General features: G+C 38.3%; 1 protein-coding gene across 6 annotated transcripts in view; it reads left to right on the top strand.

The window, feature by feature from the left end:
* The window catches only part of npnta (nephronectin a), an 85,620-nt gene extending 63,350 nt beyond the window's left edge, over positions 1-22,270 (top strand). For all 6 annotated transcript variants that reach the window (XM_036137043.1, XM_012882211.3, XM_012882212.3 and 3 more), the window contains 5 exons: positions 2,129-2,527; positions 12,956-13,045; positions 14,833-14,931; positions 17,469-17,728; positions 19,959-22,270. In XM_036137043.1, coding sequence (XP_035992936.1) covers positions 2,129-2,527; positions 12,956-13,045; positions 14,833-14,931; positions 17,469-17,728; positions 19,959-20,069 — 959 coding nt within the window. In that variant the 3' untranslated portion in view covers positions 20,070-22,270. The remainder of the gene's footprint in view (positions 1-2,128; positions 2,528-12,955; positions 13,046-14,832; positions 14,932-17,468; positions 17,729-19,958) is intronic.
* The last annotated feature ends 359 nt before the right edge of the window (positions 22,271-22,629 follow it).

The raw sequence follows: 22,629 nt of genomic DNA on the forward strand, positions 1-22,629 counted from the left end.
GAGATGGGAGAACCCGACCCAGAGTCCTCAGGCTCTGCTTCCTCAATGGAAGACGTGTTGGTGGGATTAAGGAGGTCTTCGAAGTATTCCGCCCACCGACGCACGACGTCCCGAGTCGAGGTCAGCAGCACACCACCCCCACTGTAAACAGTGTTGGTACTGCACTGCTTCCCCCTCCTGAGACGCCGGATGGTGGACCAGAATCGCTTCGAAGCCGTACGGAAGTCTTTCTCCATGGCCTCTCCGAACTCTTCCCACGCCCGAGTTTTTGCCTCGGCGACCAGCCGAGCCGCCTGCCGCTTCGACTGCCGGTACACATCAGCTGCTTCCGGAGTCCCACAGGCCAAAAAAGCCCGATAGGACTCCTTCTTCAGCTTGACGGCTTCCCTCACCGCTGGTGTCCACCAAAAAAACTGAGCTGTCAGTCATTGCTTAAAATCACCCGGCTTCCCTTATCGCGTGTGCACAAAGTGACTCTGTTTCTGTCATGTGGCAATTTTCGTCAGCCAGAAGTGAAAGTCATTCGCGAAATGTAAATGATTTTTCTCATTCTAATCACTGACATGAATCATGAATCAGCTACTTAACATTTTTAAAGAATACACACACAGATATAGATATACAGATATAGATATGTATGTATTTGGCTCTTGGCTCATCAATAGGTATAAAAAGAAAGAAAACTAGCATAGAGTAGCTGTGCATGACCAACTAAAACAAAGGTAGAGATGGTGAAGTCTGTAGTGTGACTTGATGAAGCAAGGAGAATGCCAGTGAGGTAGAACCGATTTAAAAGCATGTTTCGGGAGGATTTGTATGGAAGCATTCAGGTGGGGCTACTCTGATGCACCAGCACTTTCTTCCTCCAAATATTAACGACACGTGGTGTAGTTATGTTTAATATAATGGTATTAAACATATTAAATGTAGCAGCCGAATTTATGTTTTTTTTTTTCATTGAGGTTTCACTGCCCAACATTAACGTAGCTGTCAAAATGTTTGTTGAGAATACCCCCTGTCATGCTACTCAAACTCACATTCTGCCTGCTGTTAGTTTTCTAGGTTGTCACTGTGAGGGGAAAGTCATAATACTAATATACATTGTGTTGCTCATTTTGCTCAGACAATAGGAAAAGATTAGTCACTCTTGCAACTGATTATCAGTGGTAAACAGGTGGCAGGAACGGAGGGGAGAGAGCAGTTATTGATTAGTTTATTAAAACGATTTGCAGACATCAGTGGACTTTTTATTGACATGGAAACTGAAAACATGACAAAATAACAACATTTTCTTACTTTAGAAACTTTATGTTTCCTGAAAACCAACCCCTGCTGCCCTGGCTACTGAGAGCCCCAAATCTATTCATTGTTATGTCAAAAACTGTATTGTTTCCTTGTCCTTCAGATTTTGGATGTGGCCCCACCCCATAAAGAGATGATGTGTAGAACCGATTCTTACACATAAACAGTTATATCGTTATCTTGATGCACAACATGGTTTGAATAGTGAGACTCCTTTTGGAGGGAGAGCAGAGATCTCCCTCTTTCATTGACTTTCCTCTTTGGGGACAGAAAGTGCTCCCTTCATCCTTACTCTGTGTTAAGTACCCAAACATCCATTCGATTAACTCAACTCTTGAATTTAATTGACAACAAATGTCCTCTAAAGGCACTACAAGACAAACAAAATCCCCTTAAGGTCTTTTTAGTTGAAACTCTAATCTGTTTTCTGTTTAAAACTGCTGTTAGAATATACCATATATAGCAACAGTGATTCAATTTGTGTGTCAAAAGCTTACGTTTTAACATTACCTCTGCTTTGAAAGCAATGGAAAGGTTAAGTATGATTTATGTTTATTTTTTTTGCCTTTTAGACTCTAAAATATGATACAATTTGATCCTAGCATTTGTTTTTCAGATGAATTTGTTCAGGCTTTAAACTGAGAGTGGTTTGTTTCAGCCTGCTTATATTTAGTTAATAGATATCATGGAGAAGTCTCAGAGGATGAAATAAAGCTCTCTCTGCGAAAGTTAGGCTAATCACTGCAGTTAGTCTGCAATTCTGTGCCTCATTAACTCCTAAGTGCTCATCTTTCAGCCCACCATCTGCATTCTCTTATCATTTCAGCCATTCCAAAGGTGGTTATTGACCCCCCGAGACCAGGCAAACTGCCTCCCAATCATCACAACCACATCCCCGACCTGGATCACAAAAGGATTACCACGGTTCGCCCATCAGTGACTCCAAAGAAAACCTTCCCCATTGTTCCAAAACCGCCAGCCCCGGCCACAACCAAAGCCCCACCAACCCCCAAGAAGGTCACCCCACCTCCACGCAGGCCAGCAGTTCCCACTCGAAAGCCTTTCGTCCCTACCAGAAAGCCATCCATACCCACACGTAAACCCTACGTCCCGCCAAGGCCAGTGGCTCCCACGAGAAAACCGCCACTACCGACCCCACCAGCAGTTACACCAGTAGACAACACCATCCAGAGGGAGGTCACCAAACAAAGAGGAGATGTGCACAGTAAGAACCAAAACCTTATTTTGTCTTTACAATCATGTGAGCAAGTGTATTTTTATAGACAATCTCTAATAGAACTTGAAGCCAAATTTTGGTTCAAAAACAGGTCGTTCACAACAACAGTTTACAGACGGTGAGATTAGCTTTTGCGTCTTTGACAAATAATGCTGACTAAACCAGCGACACTGAGCACAACGACAAAAAAAAAAAAAAAAAAAAAGCTGCAGGCTGTTAAACAAAAGCAATGAGGTAAAACACTCGACGAAGCCAAGTGACGCTCCAGAGCTTTTTAGATTACCCACACACGAGCTTGCATTTTTCATACAGACTACCAGGCAAAAGTTCGGCTGCAGCTGCCCGTGCATTTGAATGTGATGCTCTATTACCAAAATACTAATGAGCCTTAATGGCTCAGAAGACCTAAAAGCCTTTGTTGTTTATTTGTTTTTTTCTCATCATACATTTCTTGTTTTTAGGCTGTATTTTAGGACTCTAACCTGTACAGTCAGCACTCAGTTTACAGCTAGTAGAAAATACAGTCTTTATAGTAAAAGACAAACTCTTTTATTTGCTGTAGAAAGAAGTTTTGTGTAGGAGACGCTTTTTTTATTTTAAAGGTAAGCATCCTTGCTTTGTAACACATGCCTAAGAGAAACAACTTGGTCCTGATGAAAAAGGTAATTACCCACTGAACACTTGGTCCAGCCACATCCTGTTACTCCTGCCGGGTCAATCAGAGCCACGGCTGTGGATCTGTCAACAACTTGTGTTTCTCTATAAAACTGTCAAATTGATTTATGAAAGTTTTTCCGGTGTTTTTGGGAACTGGGAAATATTGACACAGGCCTGTAATCCCAGCTAAATCCAAAAGGACACCTTCCCAGTTATCACAAACACTTGAGGGCAGCAGTTGCTGCCAAGGGTGGCACAGTCACCTGTTGGTTTAGGGGCCAATAACTTTTTCCACACAGGGCCAGGTTGCTGCTGATAGCCTGTCTTCTCTTAATTAATAGAATCACAATTATGAAACTTAATTTTTGTATTTACCTTTGTCTGATATTTAAATTTGTTTCAAGACCTGAAATATTTATGTCTGACCACACAAGGCAAAACCAGAGAAAATACATTTTGACAGGGCTACATAGAGTTTCTTCCTCTAACTAGCTTTCCTAAAATAAATAACAGCCTGAGTCAAACATGGTAGGTGATATCTTATTCCTTTAGTGATTAATGATATAACGGTGTAGAAATAAAAATACCAGCTACGCTGCTACAGTAAATCAACAGGTTTTGCATTAAAAATGTTTTGACTTTAGTCAGTCAGAAGTGGGTTTTAAAAACAAAATCAGTTTTCTTAGAGCAGGGTGTTTGTGGATCCGAGGGTGCGGGTGGTGGACTGTAGGGTGATGAGTTCTTGGAGGTATGTAGGTGCATGTCCATGGATGCATTTATGGGTGAGTAGCTGCATTTAATAGTTGATCCGGGGTGAGACAGGGAGCCAGTGCAGTGATTGAATGATGGGGGTGATGTGCTCGTGTTTACGGGCTCTCATCAGGACCCTGACAACACTGTTTTGAATGTATTGCAGCTTCTGGATGGTTTTGCCAGGTATCCCGATGAAGAGCCCGTTACAGTAGTCCAGTCTTGAGAAAATGAAAACATGGACCAGTTGTTCTGCTGCTGGGAGGGATAGAGTGGGACGGAGTTTAGAAATATTGCGGAGATGATGGAATGAGGTTTTGCATAGATGCACGGTTAAGGTAATAATTTCGACTTCAGGACTTAACGTGTCATTTCAGCTTATCTATATGCCACACTATGTTGGTAGACAAGCATGAATCAATGACATTGACTCACTTCAGTCAGGGCACTTTGCCATGCTTTGTTTTTGCTTGACATTGTAATTAAAAACATTAAACTAAGTGGTTTTTAGGGATTAACATAATTTTTTTGTAAAAAGTAGAATATAAAAGCAGCATTTATCTTCTGCTCCTTTCAAACTGTTTGTAAGGAGCAGACGATAAATGCTGGAAATTGAAACTGTTATGCGTTATGAAATTGTTAAGGATTGGAAATTGTTTCCTCCTAAGATATGTCATATTCACATATGACCAACCAGGCAAAACAGATCTAAGACTAAATTCCGTATTTAATATGTAGGAGACAGATTAATACATTTTTAGATATGCAAAAACACCAGTAATGACAGGTGAAGGCTGTTGTAACTAAACTTCAGAAACTCAATAGTAGTCAAAGAAAAAAGAAAAAGCTGATTTATTCATTCTCCTTGACGTGTTGACGAAAGAAAGCCGTAGGAAGCCTGGGTTGCCTCAAGCACATTAAACCTCAGACGTGTACAAGTAGATCTTCTGAGCAGAGGAGACGACCACTGAACTTTCTGGCTTAACCGCACAACTCTAAGGGGGGTGGAAAACTAAAAACGCATATCGCCTGGAACACACCAACACCACTGTGTTCACACCTGCTGCTGTAATTGAAGCAAAAAGGTAATTCTACGGTGTTGACTCAAGGGTGCTGAATACCAATGCACTCCAGAGTTTTCAGATGTTCAAAACATTTTGAAAACCAGGTATCAGTTTCCTTCACCTTCTTGCACTATATTTTGTTGGTTCATCATGTGTCATCATGATAATTTGCATAATATGATACACATAAGGTAGCCTATACAAAGAAAAGTAATCATACAAAAGCAACAGAATAATTACTTTCAAATAAACAAAACCGAGTCCACAAGGAATTTATTCAGTTTTGCTTCTTGCCAGATGGTATCTCATGATTAGAAAAGCAAATAGGGAAAGAAAATTTTATTAGCACCTGTCTGCACGGCTTGAGGGAGACATCAAGTCTAATAGTTTTCACCCCGGCAGAGTAATTCAAGAAAGCAGAGCTTCCTGTAGATGATGTGAAGAATGAGATATTGGAAAGGAGGGGATATATATCACAGAGTAGTTAATTACTCAGAAATGAGAATTGAAAAGAGCCTCTTTTTTTTTTTTTTTTTGAGGTCAACAGGTGGTCAACATGGTGTGTACGCTGAGTGATAAAAGAGAGCATTTTAATTTGTCTCTGTTAATGCCTCCATTAGCATAACCGTGAATGTGTTTTAAAAGTTAGTGTTTATGTAAGAAAGGTTCAAGTAAACGCAGTAGCAGCCCACTGGGTCACTGTCATGGAGGATCAAGGATTCTAAAGTTTAACAATAATTATTCATATTCAATAGCATTTTATTTTTTATTCATTTAATCATTTGTGAAATGTAGTAATTCTCAATGGTTCTGCCTTATTTTTTTTAATATACAGCCTTGTAAAGAATTAACCGCTCCCTGTCGGCGGTCCTGTCCTTTACCCTGGAGAAGTGGTCTTCTTTCATAGATCACTTAAGTAAGAAAAGACTCTTGAGGCAGAAAGTATATTTAACACTTTTAATCTAAACAAGCCATATAGATGGTACAGCTTCAGAACTGGACTCTCATATTGATCACAATGTAGAGAAAGGTAAAATCAGGGAGCGAGAGCATCTGTAATCTCATAATCTCTAACAGCCTGGAAAATAAATGTTAGATTAGTTTCTAATGAGGTGGTCGACATAAAATTCACACCAGATGCCAGTAACGACCCAGATAATTACCATTTACAAAGAAATCCACACATATTAGTACATAAATAATGTAAATTAAAGTGGAATTACACTGGGAATATGTATTAAACACCCTTACTGACATTTATTTAATGCTTAGTAGAAATACTTTACTGCAAAACAACTCTGTAGTCATTTCAGTCCATTGTTCCACACAAACGGTCCTTAAAGTTCAATCATCCTGGAAGAATTTTCTATAAGCCGTGACAAAAGCAAGAGCTGCTGAACCGAAATAAGCATGGCAGTGCAGGGAGATGCATGCGCAGCTGCAGCTATCATATGTGTTTTGTCAGAATCCAAGATTTCTTCTTTGACACAAGAACAGCAAGAAGTGCCTTGACCAGACAAACTTGTGGTTTCTCATGGTGCCTACTCCTTAAGTTTTAATTTGATACCGTTATTGGCTAAAATCAACCTTTAGTAGGCAGGCAGTAGATGTCGCTTTGTCCAGTCACCTCATAAAGCTCTGCCCTCCTTTCCCTAAACGGATTCGGTAGAAGCAGTCCCAGAATGATAATGTGCAGAACCTTGAGCTGTACACATTATCAATCTGACTTGTCCGGGTACATTCATCCTTTCTTCTGTTGAATTAAATCTGTCAGTACCATATGCTGAAAAACAGCTCCACCTCATGTTGTTCTGACCTCAAAACTGTTGGTTTGTTATTTTGGGGTTTAAGTGCAGTGTCATTCCTCATCCAAACAGGGTGTGTGCGGTGGCATCCAAAGAGTTTGATATTTGGCCTCGCCTAACCAGACTATAGTCTCCCAATATTTCCAAGACTTTTTAATTTGTGAGCTTTTTCTCCAGCAGGGGAGTCTTGAGCAGTGGGCCTGCTAAGAGGCGATGGTGGTTGAGTGCATTAATGAATGTTTTCTTTAGAACATCTGTACTTTCACTGAATGACTTTTGGCTTTTGGACTCAGTCTCCTGATTATTTTTTGACTCCTCAGTCAGGTTTCACAAGGAGCCCCCCGGTTGAAGCTGTTTTTTTGTAAAACGATGTATCTGACTAGTACATTTAGACACCACTGTCATCATTATGTTTTGCGATAATACGGTTGCAAAGGACTTAAGAGCAGTCGTTGCATTCACCCATGATGAGATACTGCTTGTGTGATACCTCGTTAGAAACCTTTTTATAGGTCATCAATGGGGACTAAACAGAGTGGTATTTATTTGCACTGATACATTGCAGAAGTGGTGTATAAATAATGACAGATCTAATCTGGTTTCTTGGCTGTTTATGCAGCTTCTTATCTTGTGTTTAATACTTATTCCCAAGTAGTTCCACTTTATTAAACATAATGTTGACTTGTTTGTTTTTCTTTGTATATGCAGATTACTTGGTTTGTTACCGTCGTCTGGTGTGATTTTCTTGTAACAATGTAATAGCCCTATGTAACCATTACCCTTGGAAAAATTTTGACATGGCGAGTCCAGGGTGTACTCCACCTCTCGCTCAATGACCTCTGGAAATAGACACCATCCCTTTATATAATCTCCTTCCATTGCATATTTCTGTATTTTTGTGAATGTTTTTCTTTTTGTAATAGCCTATATTTACTTTGCTCTTTTTTCTTACACCCTTGTTCCCTCTTTATTTACCTTCCTACAGCTATTTCTATGTGCACAAACAGAAGATTAGCATCAAAGCTCTCAGTAAAAAAGTAAACAAGCAAATTTCCCAAATGTGCCTTCTATAAAAGTGCATATACTCCCTGCAGCATAAGAAAGCCTCAATCCTGCGTGACAATAAAAACCCTTTCAACACGCATGGCACTGGGTTCTGTAAAAAAAAAAAAAAAAAAAAAAATTCCCTTACTTTTGGCAAAAAGCATCACTGTTTATTTATGCTCCATAAAAACTGTGCTTTTGGATGCAAGCTTTAATTAAAGCAGGCTATTTTGCATCTGTTCACCTGAAATTATTTGGTCCACATTTTTTTTTATTTTTTTTTAAAGCACATCAGGTCCAAACATCAAGTCCTTTTTCAAACATTTTTACTGACTCTGTGGAAATACAAAACAGTTGACAGTCGAATGTGAAATAGAGTCAATGTCATTTTATTATTAACATGTACTTTATGTTTATGCACTGCAAACCAGCACGAAATTCAGTGAATGAAATGTTAAACTATTTAAAAATAAGAAAACAAAATTACAGCCTGAATGAACAAAATCCTTATTATAACACAAAACAAAGATGACAGATTTAATTTAGGGTTCCCTAATAGGCATTTTCAGTAGAAATATGATCTTTAGAAGGTCTTTTTTAAGGAGTCTTTTTTTAATAGATTCCTGTCTGGCAATGTGGCAATAAGAATTGTTGTCTTAGTGCCAAAAAGAGCCCAACAGATTTTACTTTCACAAGTGGAGCCTTACTGCATTTGTAATATTGCTCCGCTTGATTTATTCATGCAAGAAGCTTTATTATAATTAATGCAGGGAATATTTCATGTTATATGGACACTGGAAGAAGAAGGTAGAGAAGAGAAAAAAGGAGAAAAAAGAAAGAGAGAGGAGAGAAAAGGAGAGAACGATACATCCTCAGTCTGCTTTTTCACCTGCAAAGAGAGATGTAAAAAGAACAGCACAACCAACCTATAAGTATTACAGATATAATAAAGTAGCGCCTTGATACCATCACTGAAGAAACAGTATTAATTAATTAATACAACATGTATAAAGTGACAGCTGAAGATGATCATAGGAGTCTATTTTTTGAGAGGTTTTTATCTGTATCAGTAAGTAGAACAGGATCAGCCCATTTCTTTTGTTGAGGTACCTGTAGAGCCCTGGAGAATCTATCCTGTAACAAGCAATCTGAGGAAATGCAATAGTCCAGTACAGAGGGAATGAAAATGTGCGAGAAACTTTTTCTTAACTAAATGGAGAGATATATGTGGTGTCATGTTTGATTTGAAAAGGACTCAAATGCAGAGCAGATCTGAAGTCAAGCTTAGCGTTTATTAGGTAAAAATGAATAAAAATTACAAACAGGGTCTTGCTCAGAGAAATCAAACAGGAAACACTGGGACTGGACCAGCAGGTGTGCAACACTTGTAAAACAGAGAGACAAGGAGCAGTGAACGGAGGCCACAGAGGGTTTCTGGCAATGAACAAAGACAGCTGGGCGGCTATACAGGAGAGGGTGGAGAAAAACACAGCAACACAGCTCGTAGTAATCAGGTGGGAAATGAGGAACAGCTGAGATCAATGAAGGCAAAGAAACAGAGGTGAGGAGAGCGACGAGCTGAGGGAAACACGGGGAAGAAAAACAGAAATTATACAAAACATACAAAGAGCAAGAATGAAATAAATGACTGCAACTAGAGAACATAAAAGGAAGAAGTGACTCCTGAGAACTATGAGACATGGAGCCTTGCCTTGGTTAAAAGTATCAAATTAAAGAACATTTTCACCTGTTGCACATTCATTTTAAGGGGAAATATACTTTTAAATCCTTCCTTTTCACATTGAAATCATTCAGTTGTGGTCTATGTAAAGTGGTACTGCAGTGCTTTGGGCTGAATTCCTTGTTATTGTAGCTTCACAGGCCTACACCTCGTTTTGTTGCTATCCCTTTAAATGCAAAGGAGGCATACTACATTTTGTAGTATGCTGGGGGACGGTGTAGTGAGTTGTTGAGTTAATACACTCAACGACCCAATATTTAGATGTATGCACTTTTGTAGATTCAGCATTTCTTCAGCTTGGACTACAAAATTGCAGAGTGAAATAAAAATGGTGTATTCATGAAGTTGGTAAGTCCATGACCTTGTTTAGGCACTTCACAGCAAATACTGTGATGTAATTGTTCAAAAAACTTAATAGAGAATAGAGAAAACTGAGCGGCTTGAGAAATATGACCCAAAAAGAACATAAAGAAATCTACACAGCTCCTGGGCAGACTACATTCAGGTTTTCTGCACTCCTAGAGACTCAAAGTACGCCACAAAAAATTATACAAGGGCTAAAAAAAGTGGATTTATATGATAACACCCTTAATGAATGTCAGGACATTAATTTCTGTTCCTTAGTTTTTTGATTCACAGAATGCCTTTTTTGTCTTCCTTTTTTTTTTTACACGTTTCCTGACTGATTCACAGTTTTTTTTTGACAGGAGAAATGGTATAAAACGCCAAATAATTATGTTGTACCATCACTTTGTTTATATCACAGTTAGGCTCAGTTAAGCCAAATTCTTTAAAGATACGTCAAGCCTGTTTTATAATACCAGCCCCTGTATCATTAATTAATTCACCTTGTTGAGCTGTGTTTTAAGTTAAGTCTGGACTTCTCCTTTCACTAAACATTAGGTTGATCATTAATTTATGTAGACTTTATTCCTCAGTGTTAATACTTAGTCATTTTCTTTGTTTTTACTATCGCAGTCTGACCTTGTTGTGCCATGTGGCATGTTGTGTCGTAAGGGAATCGCGACCCAATAATTTTCAGGCAGTGATTTCTTTTGGATTTCATAACTGCTTCGCTTCAGTTCTTTTAATAACCTTCCCTAATAACCAATCCCTTTATCTGGGTTTGGGTTATGCTCTTTTATTTACAACATTTTCTGGATTTGGATTGTCAGTCTGAAAAACATATTTATTTATAAAATGTATACTTAATGCCAAAGCTTACCCAGGAAATATCATAATTGTGACACTTTAAAAATAAGGTGATTCAGTCCTCATCATGATTGTTTTCACAGTCTGACCGCATCATAGCATTGCCTAAATTCAAGAGGGAATTGATGAAACGCAGTTTAGTAATGTTGCTGCATTGTCTTATAATACAACAATACATGACAACGTTACAGATTTTTCCGGTTTTTACTTTATGTCTCACTTTAATGTTTCAGCATCAACCTAATTTGAGTGTAGAGAAAACCTAAGTGAATGCAAAAAGCAGTTTTCAACTAATTATTTAATTTATTTAGGTATAAATCACCTTTGATTAATAACATTTTTAGCAAGTCCAATTTGTATTGATCTCCTTAAGTTTGGAATAAAACCTCCACCTGAAAAAAATAAAAGAAAGCTGTTAGAGGTGAATATGACATCACAACACTTCAGTGTGCTGTGCATCCACTCTGAGTACAGATCTAAAACCGGTCTTAATCCAGAGACTGAAACCCGAACAAACATGAACACGCACACACGTGGACCGGGATGCCGAAGATTGCTGGAGAGCCTGGTGTATGCATGACCTCTCCCATTCTCGGGTTTCTCCGACTGACCGGCTTCTGCTCTCTGCCAGGTGGTCATGATCCTCCACGAAGATGGGCAGATTCAGTGCTGCGCATGCTCAGGGATTCATAGACTTTGTGAATCATGCAGTCAATTCATAGATGAAGATTTTAAATGCTTTAAATGTTAGAACTTTTCTTATACAAATAAAATAATTTAATCAATCTTTTTTTTTCGTGCTGTAGAGGGCAAAATTGACCTTTAATGACAGTTGGGCATATGCAATAAAATATATAGACTACTTTGTTCTTGGGTGTTTTAGAAAAATATAAAATAACCAACATGTAAGACACAAGCCAGCTTTTATTTTTCCTCTAATGTGTGAAAGAAGGAGCTGTGGTGAGAAAGCACACTCAGCATTCTGGCCATGATTCTCAGAGAGGAGGACTTATGCCAGCGTCTCTCACTGAAGTGAGAACACTCTGCAGTTCAGACGGCCTCTCAGTCTGATTTCCTGAGAAAACTCATAACACAGGTGTTCCTGATAACATGTCTATACTCACACCCTCTCTGTTATCAAGGTGCAGAAATACTGCTTTCTCTGATCATGGCTAACTGAGAGGAGGTCACGTGTCATTATGCGGCAATCATGACCTCATCATAATCTCATGGGGTCATGATTGCCAATTAAGCTCAGTTCAGTTGTATTTATAGAGCGCTTTAGACCACAAGTGAAACTCAAAGCGCTGAACAAACCAATCAGACATGTGAAACAAACCTAAAAAGACATTCAGTTAGGACTAAAAGTTCATAAAAAGATTAACTTGCCAAGCATGGAAATGCACAGGAATATGATATAAAACAGCTGAAATTAAGAGTAACAAATACATAGTGAGCAACAACTGTTGTCAGTTAGATAAAAGATGCTATAGAAATAAATACATACTGAGAAAGGTTTCTGTTTTTAAAAAGCTTGCTGTGTGTCAGTGTTCCTTACCAAAGGAGGAATCTAATTCCAGAGCAAAGGGGCCTGAAAACTAAGACCTCTGCCTCCTACTCATGCCTTGGACGTTCTAGGACAATTAAGCCTGCATCTTTCGAGGTGGAGTGCTCTTGTGGGATGGTAGACAATGAGTAATTCTTGTAAGGACAAAGGTGCTGGGCTGTTGAAGGCTTTTTATGTAACCAGAAGTACTTTTTTTTTTCTTTTACTCAATTCTGAATTTTACAGGATCCAGTCTAGTGATGGTAGCAAAGGGGAAGACTGATCCCTAACCACAGCTCCCATGAGAACCCTCACCACAGCAATCTGCGTTAATTCAAGATATTCCATGGAGATATTTGTACGCTTTGATTTAATGCAGAATTTAAACTGAAACCTCAGAGCTACCTTTTTATGATAATGTTTGATGTCTGTTTTTTTTTTTTTTTTTTTTTTTTCCAGGCGTTAAACCGTGACATTGATTCATCTCTGTGAAGTACTTTGGCGTGCAATGTGACAAAGTCATACAGTGGCTCCAAGCAGAGAACATTGAATCAATATTTGTTAATCCTTTATCTCAACCCACGTCTCTTCCCTCAGTCCCCAGGAATCCCGGCCACAACACCGTTCTCGACATAGATTTTGACATTGAGCTCGGCAACACGGCAGACGAACCCCAGGATGACCCAGGTAAGCATGATTTATACAGCAGACGCAGCTGGCAACAGCTTTTCACACCGGGTTCAGAACATCACAAACATGAGCTCTGGGACAGAGTGTAACTAAAAAAAACAAACTCCAGCAGTTCGTCTCGCCGAGGTGAAGTTATTATAGTGACCAGGTGTGTTTTAATAGGAGGTGACACCTGGCATCTGGACGTGTCGGTTTAAACAATGGCTCACAGCGTCCAATGCGCTGCCAACGGGTTCTGCTTCTCGCACTCCACTCGCCTTGATGATTAAATGATGAATTGATTGGGAGCGCATTAGGTTTCTGCTCCAGACCTCTACATTAAACAAGACTCGGCGCACAGTTCGGCTCAATGTCATCAGCCCGTTTTTGTGAAGTCATGTCAGCTTGACGTGAATAATTAATGCCGAGGGAAAATATGGATTTAATGGCCTAATGATTTGGTTTTGCATTTTCTTTTGAATTGATTGTTTTATTTTTATTATGCGTGGAGAGAACGTGCCTTCACTGAGGACAATGTAACGGATATTACTGTTACCTTTGAACCTTTTATGTAACAGCATTTCATATCTTAAGGCATTGTTTTATTTGTATTGTCATGATATCATCACTTGCAAATATACTTTTTGACACATATAATTTAAATTAGATTAGCCAAAAAGAATTCATAGCTGCACCATATTTTGATATACATTTGTTTTCACTGAACCAAAAAGTTTGTTTCTGAGACTGGCATTTCTCAGATGATTATAGAAAAATGTGACAGAAGTATCACTTTTGTTTTATATTAACATTTCTTTTAAATGAAAAATGGAACAAGAGTCAATGAAACACATACTTTATTCCTCATACTCTAACTGGGTTCTTGTCCAACATCTGGACGATTAGCCTTAGAACTCACGAGGGATTTGTGTCTCCAAATCCCACGTGATCTGGTTATTATTTGAGCCTTTGAGATGTCAACCAGCTGCTCCCTATTGTGTATACATGCTATTTTAAAATAGCATGTTGAAAATTATTTTTACCCTTTTTAAATAACGAATGGAAAAACCTGTATGAGCACTAATGCCACAAAAAAAGCAAGAAACATACTATTTTGCTCAGCAATATCACACTGAGTGCTGTAGATTTAGGAAAGGTTGTAGACATTCACTAGTTTTATTGTAAATGTGGTAAAATATGATCAAATATACAGTCATGTTCTATAAATTATACTATTATTCAAAAGTTTATTGATTTCAGCAATTGAATTCACTATGTGAAGCACATTATGTAGATTAATTACACAGACTGATGTTTTCATGCCTTTCTTTCTAGTAATTATGATGATTTACCCACATATGGCTAATAAAAACGCACCATTTAAGATCATAGATAGAATATTACGTCAGACAAGTAAAAAATATATTTAATGCATATGAGCTAAATGAAAAGTATGTTTAACACCTACTTAAAGGTTATTTTTTAAAAGATTCTATTAATCTGACAAATGAGGCTCATTGAAACTTATTCTAATTTACTGAATATTACTCTATTCACTCCCAACTGATCTGGGTTCAGATAAGACCTAATTAAGGCCCCCATTGGGGACCTCTGGTCTGAAATTTCATGTTTGATGAATTTCTGTTTGAGTAGAAGAGTTTTTTTTTTGTGGAAGTATCAAATGTTCTCCTCATGAATTACAAAGTCACCTAATTTTCATCAGAGGGAGGTTTATCTTTCTTTTTTGTTGATGTTGAAAGCAAGCAGCATGACATCAGACATTTACAATCCATTCTGTTTCCCAGACTCGGGGTATTTGAGCTGCTCCTTTGATGACGGTCTTTGTGGTTGGATCAGCGACAAAGATGGAGACCTGCACTGGGAGACGACGCCTGATCCAACAGGTAATTGAAGAGTGGAGTCGATCCTGCAAAAGTCCACGTACTTAGGGACTAAAGTTTGCTTATGATTTGTTTATAAGTGGAGTTTAGAAGGGCTTTGTTCCTTTATTGACACGCACGCACGCACATGCACGCATTCAAAGGAAATCTGTTTAGTTCTGCTCAATTACAGGTCAAGATGAAAATGATTTAAGGGGAGTAATTTGTCCTCTGCAGATTAGTGCTTTGCTCTACAAAGAAATTTAAATCAGAAGTGGATTATGTGGCCCCACACTGAAGCCTTAGGCTTTATCAAATAGAAGTACCACAGTTTTTTTTTTTTAAATGACACAAGAAACGACATGGTAAATTATGATAAGAGGACACAAGAAGTCTAAAAAGCACAGTGCCTCTTTTAAGTCTCAATAACCTACATCTGATTTATCCAGCCAGTTCCCTCACATTTTTTCCAGGTGTTTTCATCAAATTATGTAAAATATATCATATTACAGAAGAGCTGAGCTTAAGTAATTAATATTCAACATATAAATGAGCAGTAACTTGTTGATGTTGAATTAAGATAGTTAAGGTGTTTTACATGTTGTTATCCATGTAACAGTATTTTTTAAATTACCTTAATTCCTTTTCACATTCAAGGGCAAATATGGCTCTTATGAATACTTCTGACTTTGATGGAACTCATGCAGAAAGATACTTAGTGCAGCCTCAGAAATTAGCCATAAATGGCTCTGCCAGGGAAGCAAAATACGGATGCTTCAGCATTTATCTGCTTTTACCCAGAAGCACTTTAAATTTAAGTTGCTCTGATGCATACATTAATAAAAATGAATCTCTAATTGGCCTGCCGACTGAATAGCTCAGTTTCAGATCAAAGTGTAGTATAATTTTGTGGGGAGCGCAGTGAAAAACAGTAAGCTCGACAGATGCAAATGATGCAAAATAATTCCAATTCAGTTGATAAACGAATGCACAAAGTTGTGAGATAGAAAAAGTAAACTGAATAACACGAAGAATAGAGGTGTGACAGTACACAAAATGCTTTATCAGTGTAATTTTATATTAAATCTCCTAAAGCAAGCACAGCTTTATCTTTAGTTTCTAATTATGCAGCCTGTCTGACTCTACATACAGCTACAGCCTTCTATAAAGTCAGATTCTCACTCCTTCTGATGTCCTGCTGTTTTCATGTGCCGCCGTTTGCTTTAGTGCTTTTGCTCAGTGGCATGTTTCCGTTTTAATATGGCTTGTTAATCATTCGGCTTGTACCACATTTCATTATTACAGACAGAGGTATTAAAACAGATATCAAGAGCTGAATGTTGTCACAAACTCCAGATGCCAAACATTTAAAAATGCAGTTTTCGGTGCACCAAAAACTAATTTCACATAATTGATACTGTTCTCATTTTGATGACAAACATTGCCTTTAGCTTGCCACTTATTGTTTCATTTAAAGTGAGAAATTAGGTTTGACATAGGGCCAGCAGACATGAAATGTTCCTTGTTAAATTTTTTTATTTTGTGGTTGAACAAATAGTTTAGGACATAATGTGGAACTTATGTATGCAGTACAGGTTTAAAACAATGTTGCCTTTGTTTGTGAGGTGTGTGCATTAACCCTAAAGGCAGACACTAAAGGTTTTTGATATGATGCATCCTTACACCCCTAATAAAGTCAAGATAAACTTTTTTAGCCCTAAGTGGCAGCTTGTTTTGCAAGCACGTTTCTGCAGATTCTGCTGTGTTGATCGGGTCAAATTATTGATGACACTGACGCTAACGGGGACAAATGAATGTTTGTAAGTTTGTGCATTTATTGCCGTGTATTTGCAAGCACATGGCAGCAACCTGTAATTATGATAAATAGGATGGTTTGGGCTGTGGCCGCAACAAAATGAGAATTGGTCCTCTTTCTACATGTCACTCGTAATGGGGCAGATTTATTCTGGATTTGCCTGGTTGTGAGAGGAGGAAGTAGTTCTCTAAAATTAGACAGAAGGGCGGGAAAGGGAAAAAAAAAACAGAACATGTGATTCATTCACCAAAAAGCCTTTGTTATATTAAGCTTCAAAAGCACTTTCAATAACTGATACTATGTACTATACAATATTATTTATTAAAGACAATAGGTGCTGTTAAATTTAGAAACATTTGCTGAATTACTTTTTTCCTACTCCTCTTAGTACATTTCAATAAACTGAGACACCATTTCTAAATTGTGACATCAACACGGCGGAGTTGCTGACACCAGAGCGTTAGACAAGCTGCTCTCCTTGCAGTTCTCCTGTTAAATATTAGCTGTCACTCTGAAGAAAAGCTACTGCTAAACAACAAGAATCGTACAGGAAGCATTTGTACAAGAATCTCATTTTATTGTTTTCTCTCGCTCTGTGGTATTCTCTCATCTCTCAGCAGTTTATTTTTTTCTCCCCTGTTCAAGTATGCTGGATCCAGTAAAACATTGTTAAACGTGCAAATACATATTTCAGGATACAACTGAACATGTTTTATTCATTTACATCATCCATTTGGTCGCACAGGTGGACGGTATCTCACCATCCCAGAAACAGGAAACAAGAGGACGGGACGGGGGGCCCGGCTAGTACTCCCTCTCACCCCGCCGTGGAATGATGGCAATTTGTGCCTGTCGTTCCGACACAAGCTGGCAGGCCACCACGTGGGAATGCTTCAAGTGTTTGTGAAGAAGGGAAAGCAGTTCAGCCCTGCAGTGTGGGGTCGAACGGGTGGCAACGGCTGGAGGCACACCCAGATCACTTTGTGGGGTACAGGCCTGGAAAGTGTAAGTAAAGTTATAAAAGTAAAGTTATTCTATGTATAAATAAACTGTGTTTGGGATTGTAGCTAAAGATGGACATAGTCATTTCCATTTGTGTATTTGTGAAATTCCTAAAAAAAGGAGGCTGATTGTGGGAAAGCTTTGCTCCTTGACATTAGAAAGCCTGCGTGATCAAAGAAGGTGGGATCAGCAGCAGGTTATCAATCAGAATCACACAGATGATTAGAGTTTAGCGTGTCTTTTCTTCTTTGATATATTTTCCAGAATGATCCCTTAATCAAGTGAAGAGAAGTACAGCGTCTGCCTGATTGGTCACAATCTACATGACACAATGTTCGCCCAAGGGAAAAGTATTAGGCATAAAGTGTCCAGCTAAATCGTGAGGTTGCATGGCATTCATTTATACAGCGTTGCATCCAGTGAGGCGGAGAAAGTCAGAGGAAATGTTGTCTGAGAGCAGTGACTTGGAAACCTAACAGATCAGCGCCCTCCCCAGGCATTTAAAAATGCTTTGATTCTGGTTCAAAAAAACAACAACAAACAAAGCAATGAAATTCTGTGAGCAGTCATTTTAATTTCTGCTCTGGCTCCCGTCTGACTGGTTACTCTGATGGACATGGCTCTTTCTCCCAGCAACAGACCAAAAGCAAGACAGCCCTGCAATTCTTGTGTAAAACATGGCTGCAGCGAATGGCATGAAGGATCACTTTTCAACACTTAGTCTGTTTTACTTGTAAGAATTTAGGTGCACTACAGTTAAGTAGCTGCTAGAATGTTGTTCTGAGGATACAGTCATACCACTCAAACTCCAAAAGTCCCCCTACAGTTTTTGGTTAGCCCTAAAATGTCACCTCCAGTTAATGGGACACATGCGGTGGTTGGAAGGAAAATCAAAATACTGATATATAATCTGTCGATCATCTGTCCAACATGTTGCAGCAGTAGCTGCTGGAAGGAAGAACATTTAGAGAAAGTGGTGATTGGTTTATTTAGTGAAGTGGTTTGCCGACGTCATGTTTGTCTGTCAGACACAAAAAAAAAAACAAGAACAGGATAAAGCAACACATTTTCTTACCTTAGAAAATGTATGTTCACAAATAACTCTTGCGGTTGCTTTGATGCGGTGGTCTTTAACTTAAAAAGCATTTATGGCATGAACTATTCTGTATCCCCAGCACCCAACCCTGAGTTCTTTATTTCCTTGAAGCTGAACAATTGTTTGACAATCCTGGGTATTTTTAACAACAACACTGTTTTTAGGTAGGTAAGGAGAATCAAGAATCTTTATTGTCACAATGTGTTCCCGTAATGGATATTTTGACGAGTCAGACACCGGCTCAGAATTCATATAAATACGATAACACGCAGACACAACAAATTGCACTGGCAGACAACAACACTCCCTGAGGGGCTTAAGCGTGCATGTAGTCCTTAGCAGCTAGTGGGCTTATGTTCAACCCAAAAAAATAGCAGTCTACAATATCAATGTAGTCGCAGTGCAATTTAAATGGATGTCTAAACAGACAGTCCCTGGATGGTGGATGTGTGTGAATACACATTTGCAAGTGAGGGACAGTATAAATGGTTTTCATCAGATCAGACACGTGTGTGACCAGTAGTGCGTTTGTAACATGTAGCAGATTTTGAACTGGGTTGATGGATTGTTTATTTTCAGCAGGGGGCGACAGCCCATCCAGCTTTTAGAAATAAGATGTTTTATAAGTCTGTTAGTTTTTGATCTAATGTTCCTGAATGGTATCCCTGATGGAAATGGTACAAACAGTGCATCGTCTGGGTGGGTGGGTGGGTTCTGTGGCAATATGTCTTGCCCTTTTCTGGACTCGTGCAGCATAGACCGTGTCTATGCCCTGTAGACTGCATCCCACAATCCCCTGTGCTGTCCTGCTGAATGACATTCTTTTCACAAATATTTCACGCTCTTTTGGTAAACAGGGTCTTTGGGGGGGATTACACGTGCTCCCTGCATACTTACCTGGGTTGTCAGTGAGCGACCACACATCAGTTTGACATTTTATTTGTGAAGAAAACAGCTTTATGTTTAAAATAACTGCCAGCCAAATTTTCCTGGCTCTAAAAAGTGATACATGTAACAAAACATAAGAAATCATGGGTATTGTGAATGTTCTAATGATGGCCCCTTTTGTCATTAAACGGTGTGTGACGACCTTTCCATAGCAGCAGTACCTATTCTCATTTTCTTGCTGTTCAACAGGTTATCTTGAAGGGGGAGCGTGGGAGAGGGCGAAGTGGAGAGATGGCTGTGGATGATATCACCTTAAGGAAAGGCTCCTGCACAGAGGAGCACAATCTGAGGAGACTCTGACTGACAGAACAGTGAAGGGCAGACAAAAAGGACAACGAGAGGAAAAACCACCATAAAGAGAATTGACTCTGTTGCGACACCTCCTTATTCTGCTCTGATCCTCACTTTATCCCATCTCATCTCCCCAGTCCTCCTGTGAGTGGCATCAAAAATTATGCATATGCAGAATAGTGTTACAGGAGGTTTCTCCTATTCATCTGTCCATGATCAAGAAGGACTCAGCCGAATCTCATGGGGGGTATTTTTGGCTGCACGCTCCGGTCCGCTCACCCCACAATTTCAATTCTCTGAAATCTGCATGAATTATGGAAATGTGCTGCATCTCTTATAGCCCTGGCAGCCTTCAGCCACACCAGGAAGAAACATCTATTCATGCGTTTTTTTTTTTCCAGAGAGAGATCTGTTCCTTTGCCTTGCACCTTTGCGTTGTCCCATTATTGTAAACAAAATCTACGTTTTTTTTATTTTCTTGCTGTTGAATCACACAACCAGAAATGCAGCTTGTGACTGTTTTTGTTCAGGAAAAATATGAAACTTGGTGCTGTTGTATTTTTAGGACAAGTTCCATTTGCCAAAATAGGATATTAATTTTTTTTTTAAATAGATTTAATACCACATTAAATAACAAAGTTCACAGTGCCACCATGATACTCTATGTAAGTTGTTAAATAAATATTCATACTGTATATGTATTAAATTATATGCACAAGATCAGCATATTAATTGACGTATAATTAATGCATTCTATACTTAATCATCATGGATTCTTTAAGTTATTGATAGATTTAAATTGTTATACATACATTTCTTTATTTCATTCCTGTTTTTATTACATTTCCAATAAACCATTCAGACTTACATGAATTTAACAAAGTATTCATTTATCAATTAGTGGTACTTTGGGTCCTTTGTAAATTTTAAACAGGTAAATTAAAGGGAACGTTCAGTTTTTTGCGTGTATTGAGTATTCCCGCTACAAAAGCTCTTAGTGGTTTAGGTGACGGCATCGTATTTGGAGACTTTGTTACATGTGTTTTGCAGTCTTGCACAAGACATGAAGAGTCTTCAATGTAAAGAAAAAAAAACTGGCTGACCCAAGGGTTCAGTCTTTGTTGGTGACATAAAAAAGTAATTTTATTTGAGCTTATTTGAGTTCTGCATTTCTTTTTGACTCTCCAAAAGGAATTTCTCCAAACAGATTTCTGAGTGTTTCCTGCAGGGGAGATAACGACTATATATAAGTGCTCATATGCACAAAAAAAGACCCTACCTTTACAGCATGTTTTTTTTTTTTGTTAGTCTAATAAGACAGCTGTTGTACATGGTTTTTATTTCACCTGCTTAACAAAATATCTAAAACATCTGCTGACATGAGATCATTAATCTCAATGTTGTCCTTCCTGGTTAAATAAAGGATTAATAAAACAATAAAAACAATTATGTATGTCTCTAGCTGTAACTGATTAATTGGAGACATACATAATGTCTGTTGTAAACAATAAACACACCAAATGGAGTATGTTTTTTTTGCCTGCAATTTTAAATGACTTTACCATAAACTGTTTTTGTTAGCAGATCTTATACTTGTTCATTTACATTGTGGCCCTGGAAAATCTCTTTATCCATCCAGTTCAGCTCTACAGCTTCTGCCTCCTATTTCATCACCAAAAGGACTTCAAAAATCTCACTTGCTTGTCGGAATGTGGTCATTCTTGCACTGTAAGAAAAAAAAACATTCTTTTAAAAAAATCCTGTGAAAAATCCTGGTGATTGATATTACTTATTGCTGTGGATGATCCTATGTGTCTTGGAACAGCACAGGGTTTCTTTTTTTCCCCTGCAAATTCAGATCTGTTGTTCAGCACCGTCTCCATCCTTAATTTCATCTGACGCCCCCAACTGCTCAAAACTCTCTTCAGAGACCTGAAGTATATAAAACAGAGCAGGCAAAGGATTTTGGACACTCAAAAATAAGCAGTTTCTTTGTATTGTGCTTTGTTATATTAAATATATTTGTTACAGACAATGATTGAAAAAAAATGATATGAGCAGAATGCTATATTTGTAAATGTAGTCGTGTGTACATACTCTGTACAATGCCATATACTGTGTGATTTATATGTTATGTAAATTCATATATGAATGTTGATTGGACTTGGTTGGTATTTCAGTATTTAATTAAAGAGTTGGTGGAAACCTTGCGTGTGACTCGTTTGTTTCCTCTAATAATGAGAAAGTTCAGTTGTTATCCATGTGCTCATTACCTTAATATGATATTCTTTGCTTTTAGACCTGCTTTTAAATTGAATTGAATTTATGAGAGAGAATTAGGTAAACTGCATCCTTGTCGCAGCATTCAGGTCTTTGGGTTTTGTTTTCCTTTAGTGTGTCAATTTTGCTAATTTCCTTGTTATATTATAAATTTTATTTCTCTGTGTTCATTCTTGTTAGGTGTCTCCATATAAGTCCATTCATTGTGTGTAGCTTCATAGTTTATTCTTGTGATTTTTGTACTTTAAGTTATTTCCTTTTACATGTAAGATATTTTCCCTTGAATTTA

Source organism: Fundulus heteroclitus, chromosome 5 (genome assembly GCF_011125445.2).
Source record: "Fundulus heteroclitus isolate FHET01 chromosome 5, MU-UCD_Fhet_4.1, whole genome shotgun sequence".
Lineage (NCBI taxonomy): Eukaryota > Metazoa > Chordata > Actinopteri > Cyprinodontiformes > Fundulidae > Fundulus > Fundulus heteroclitus.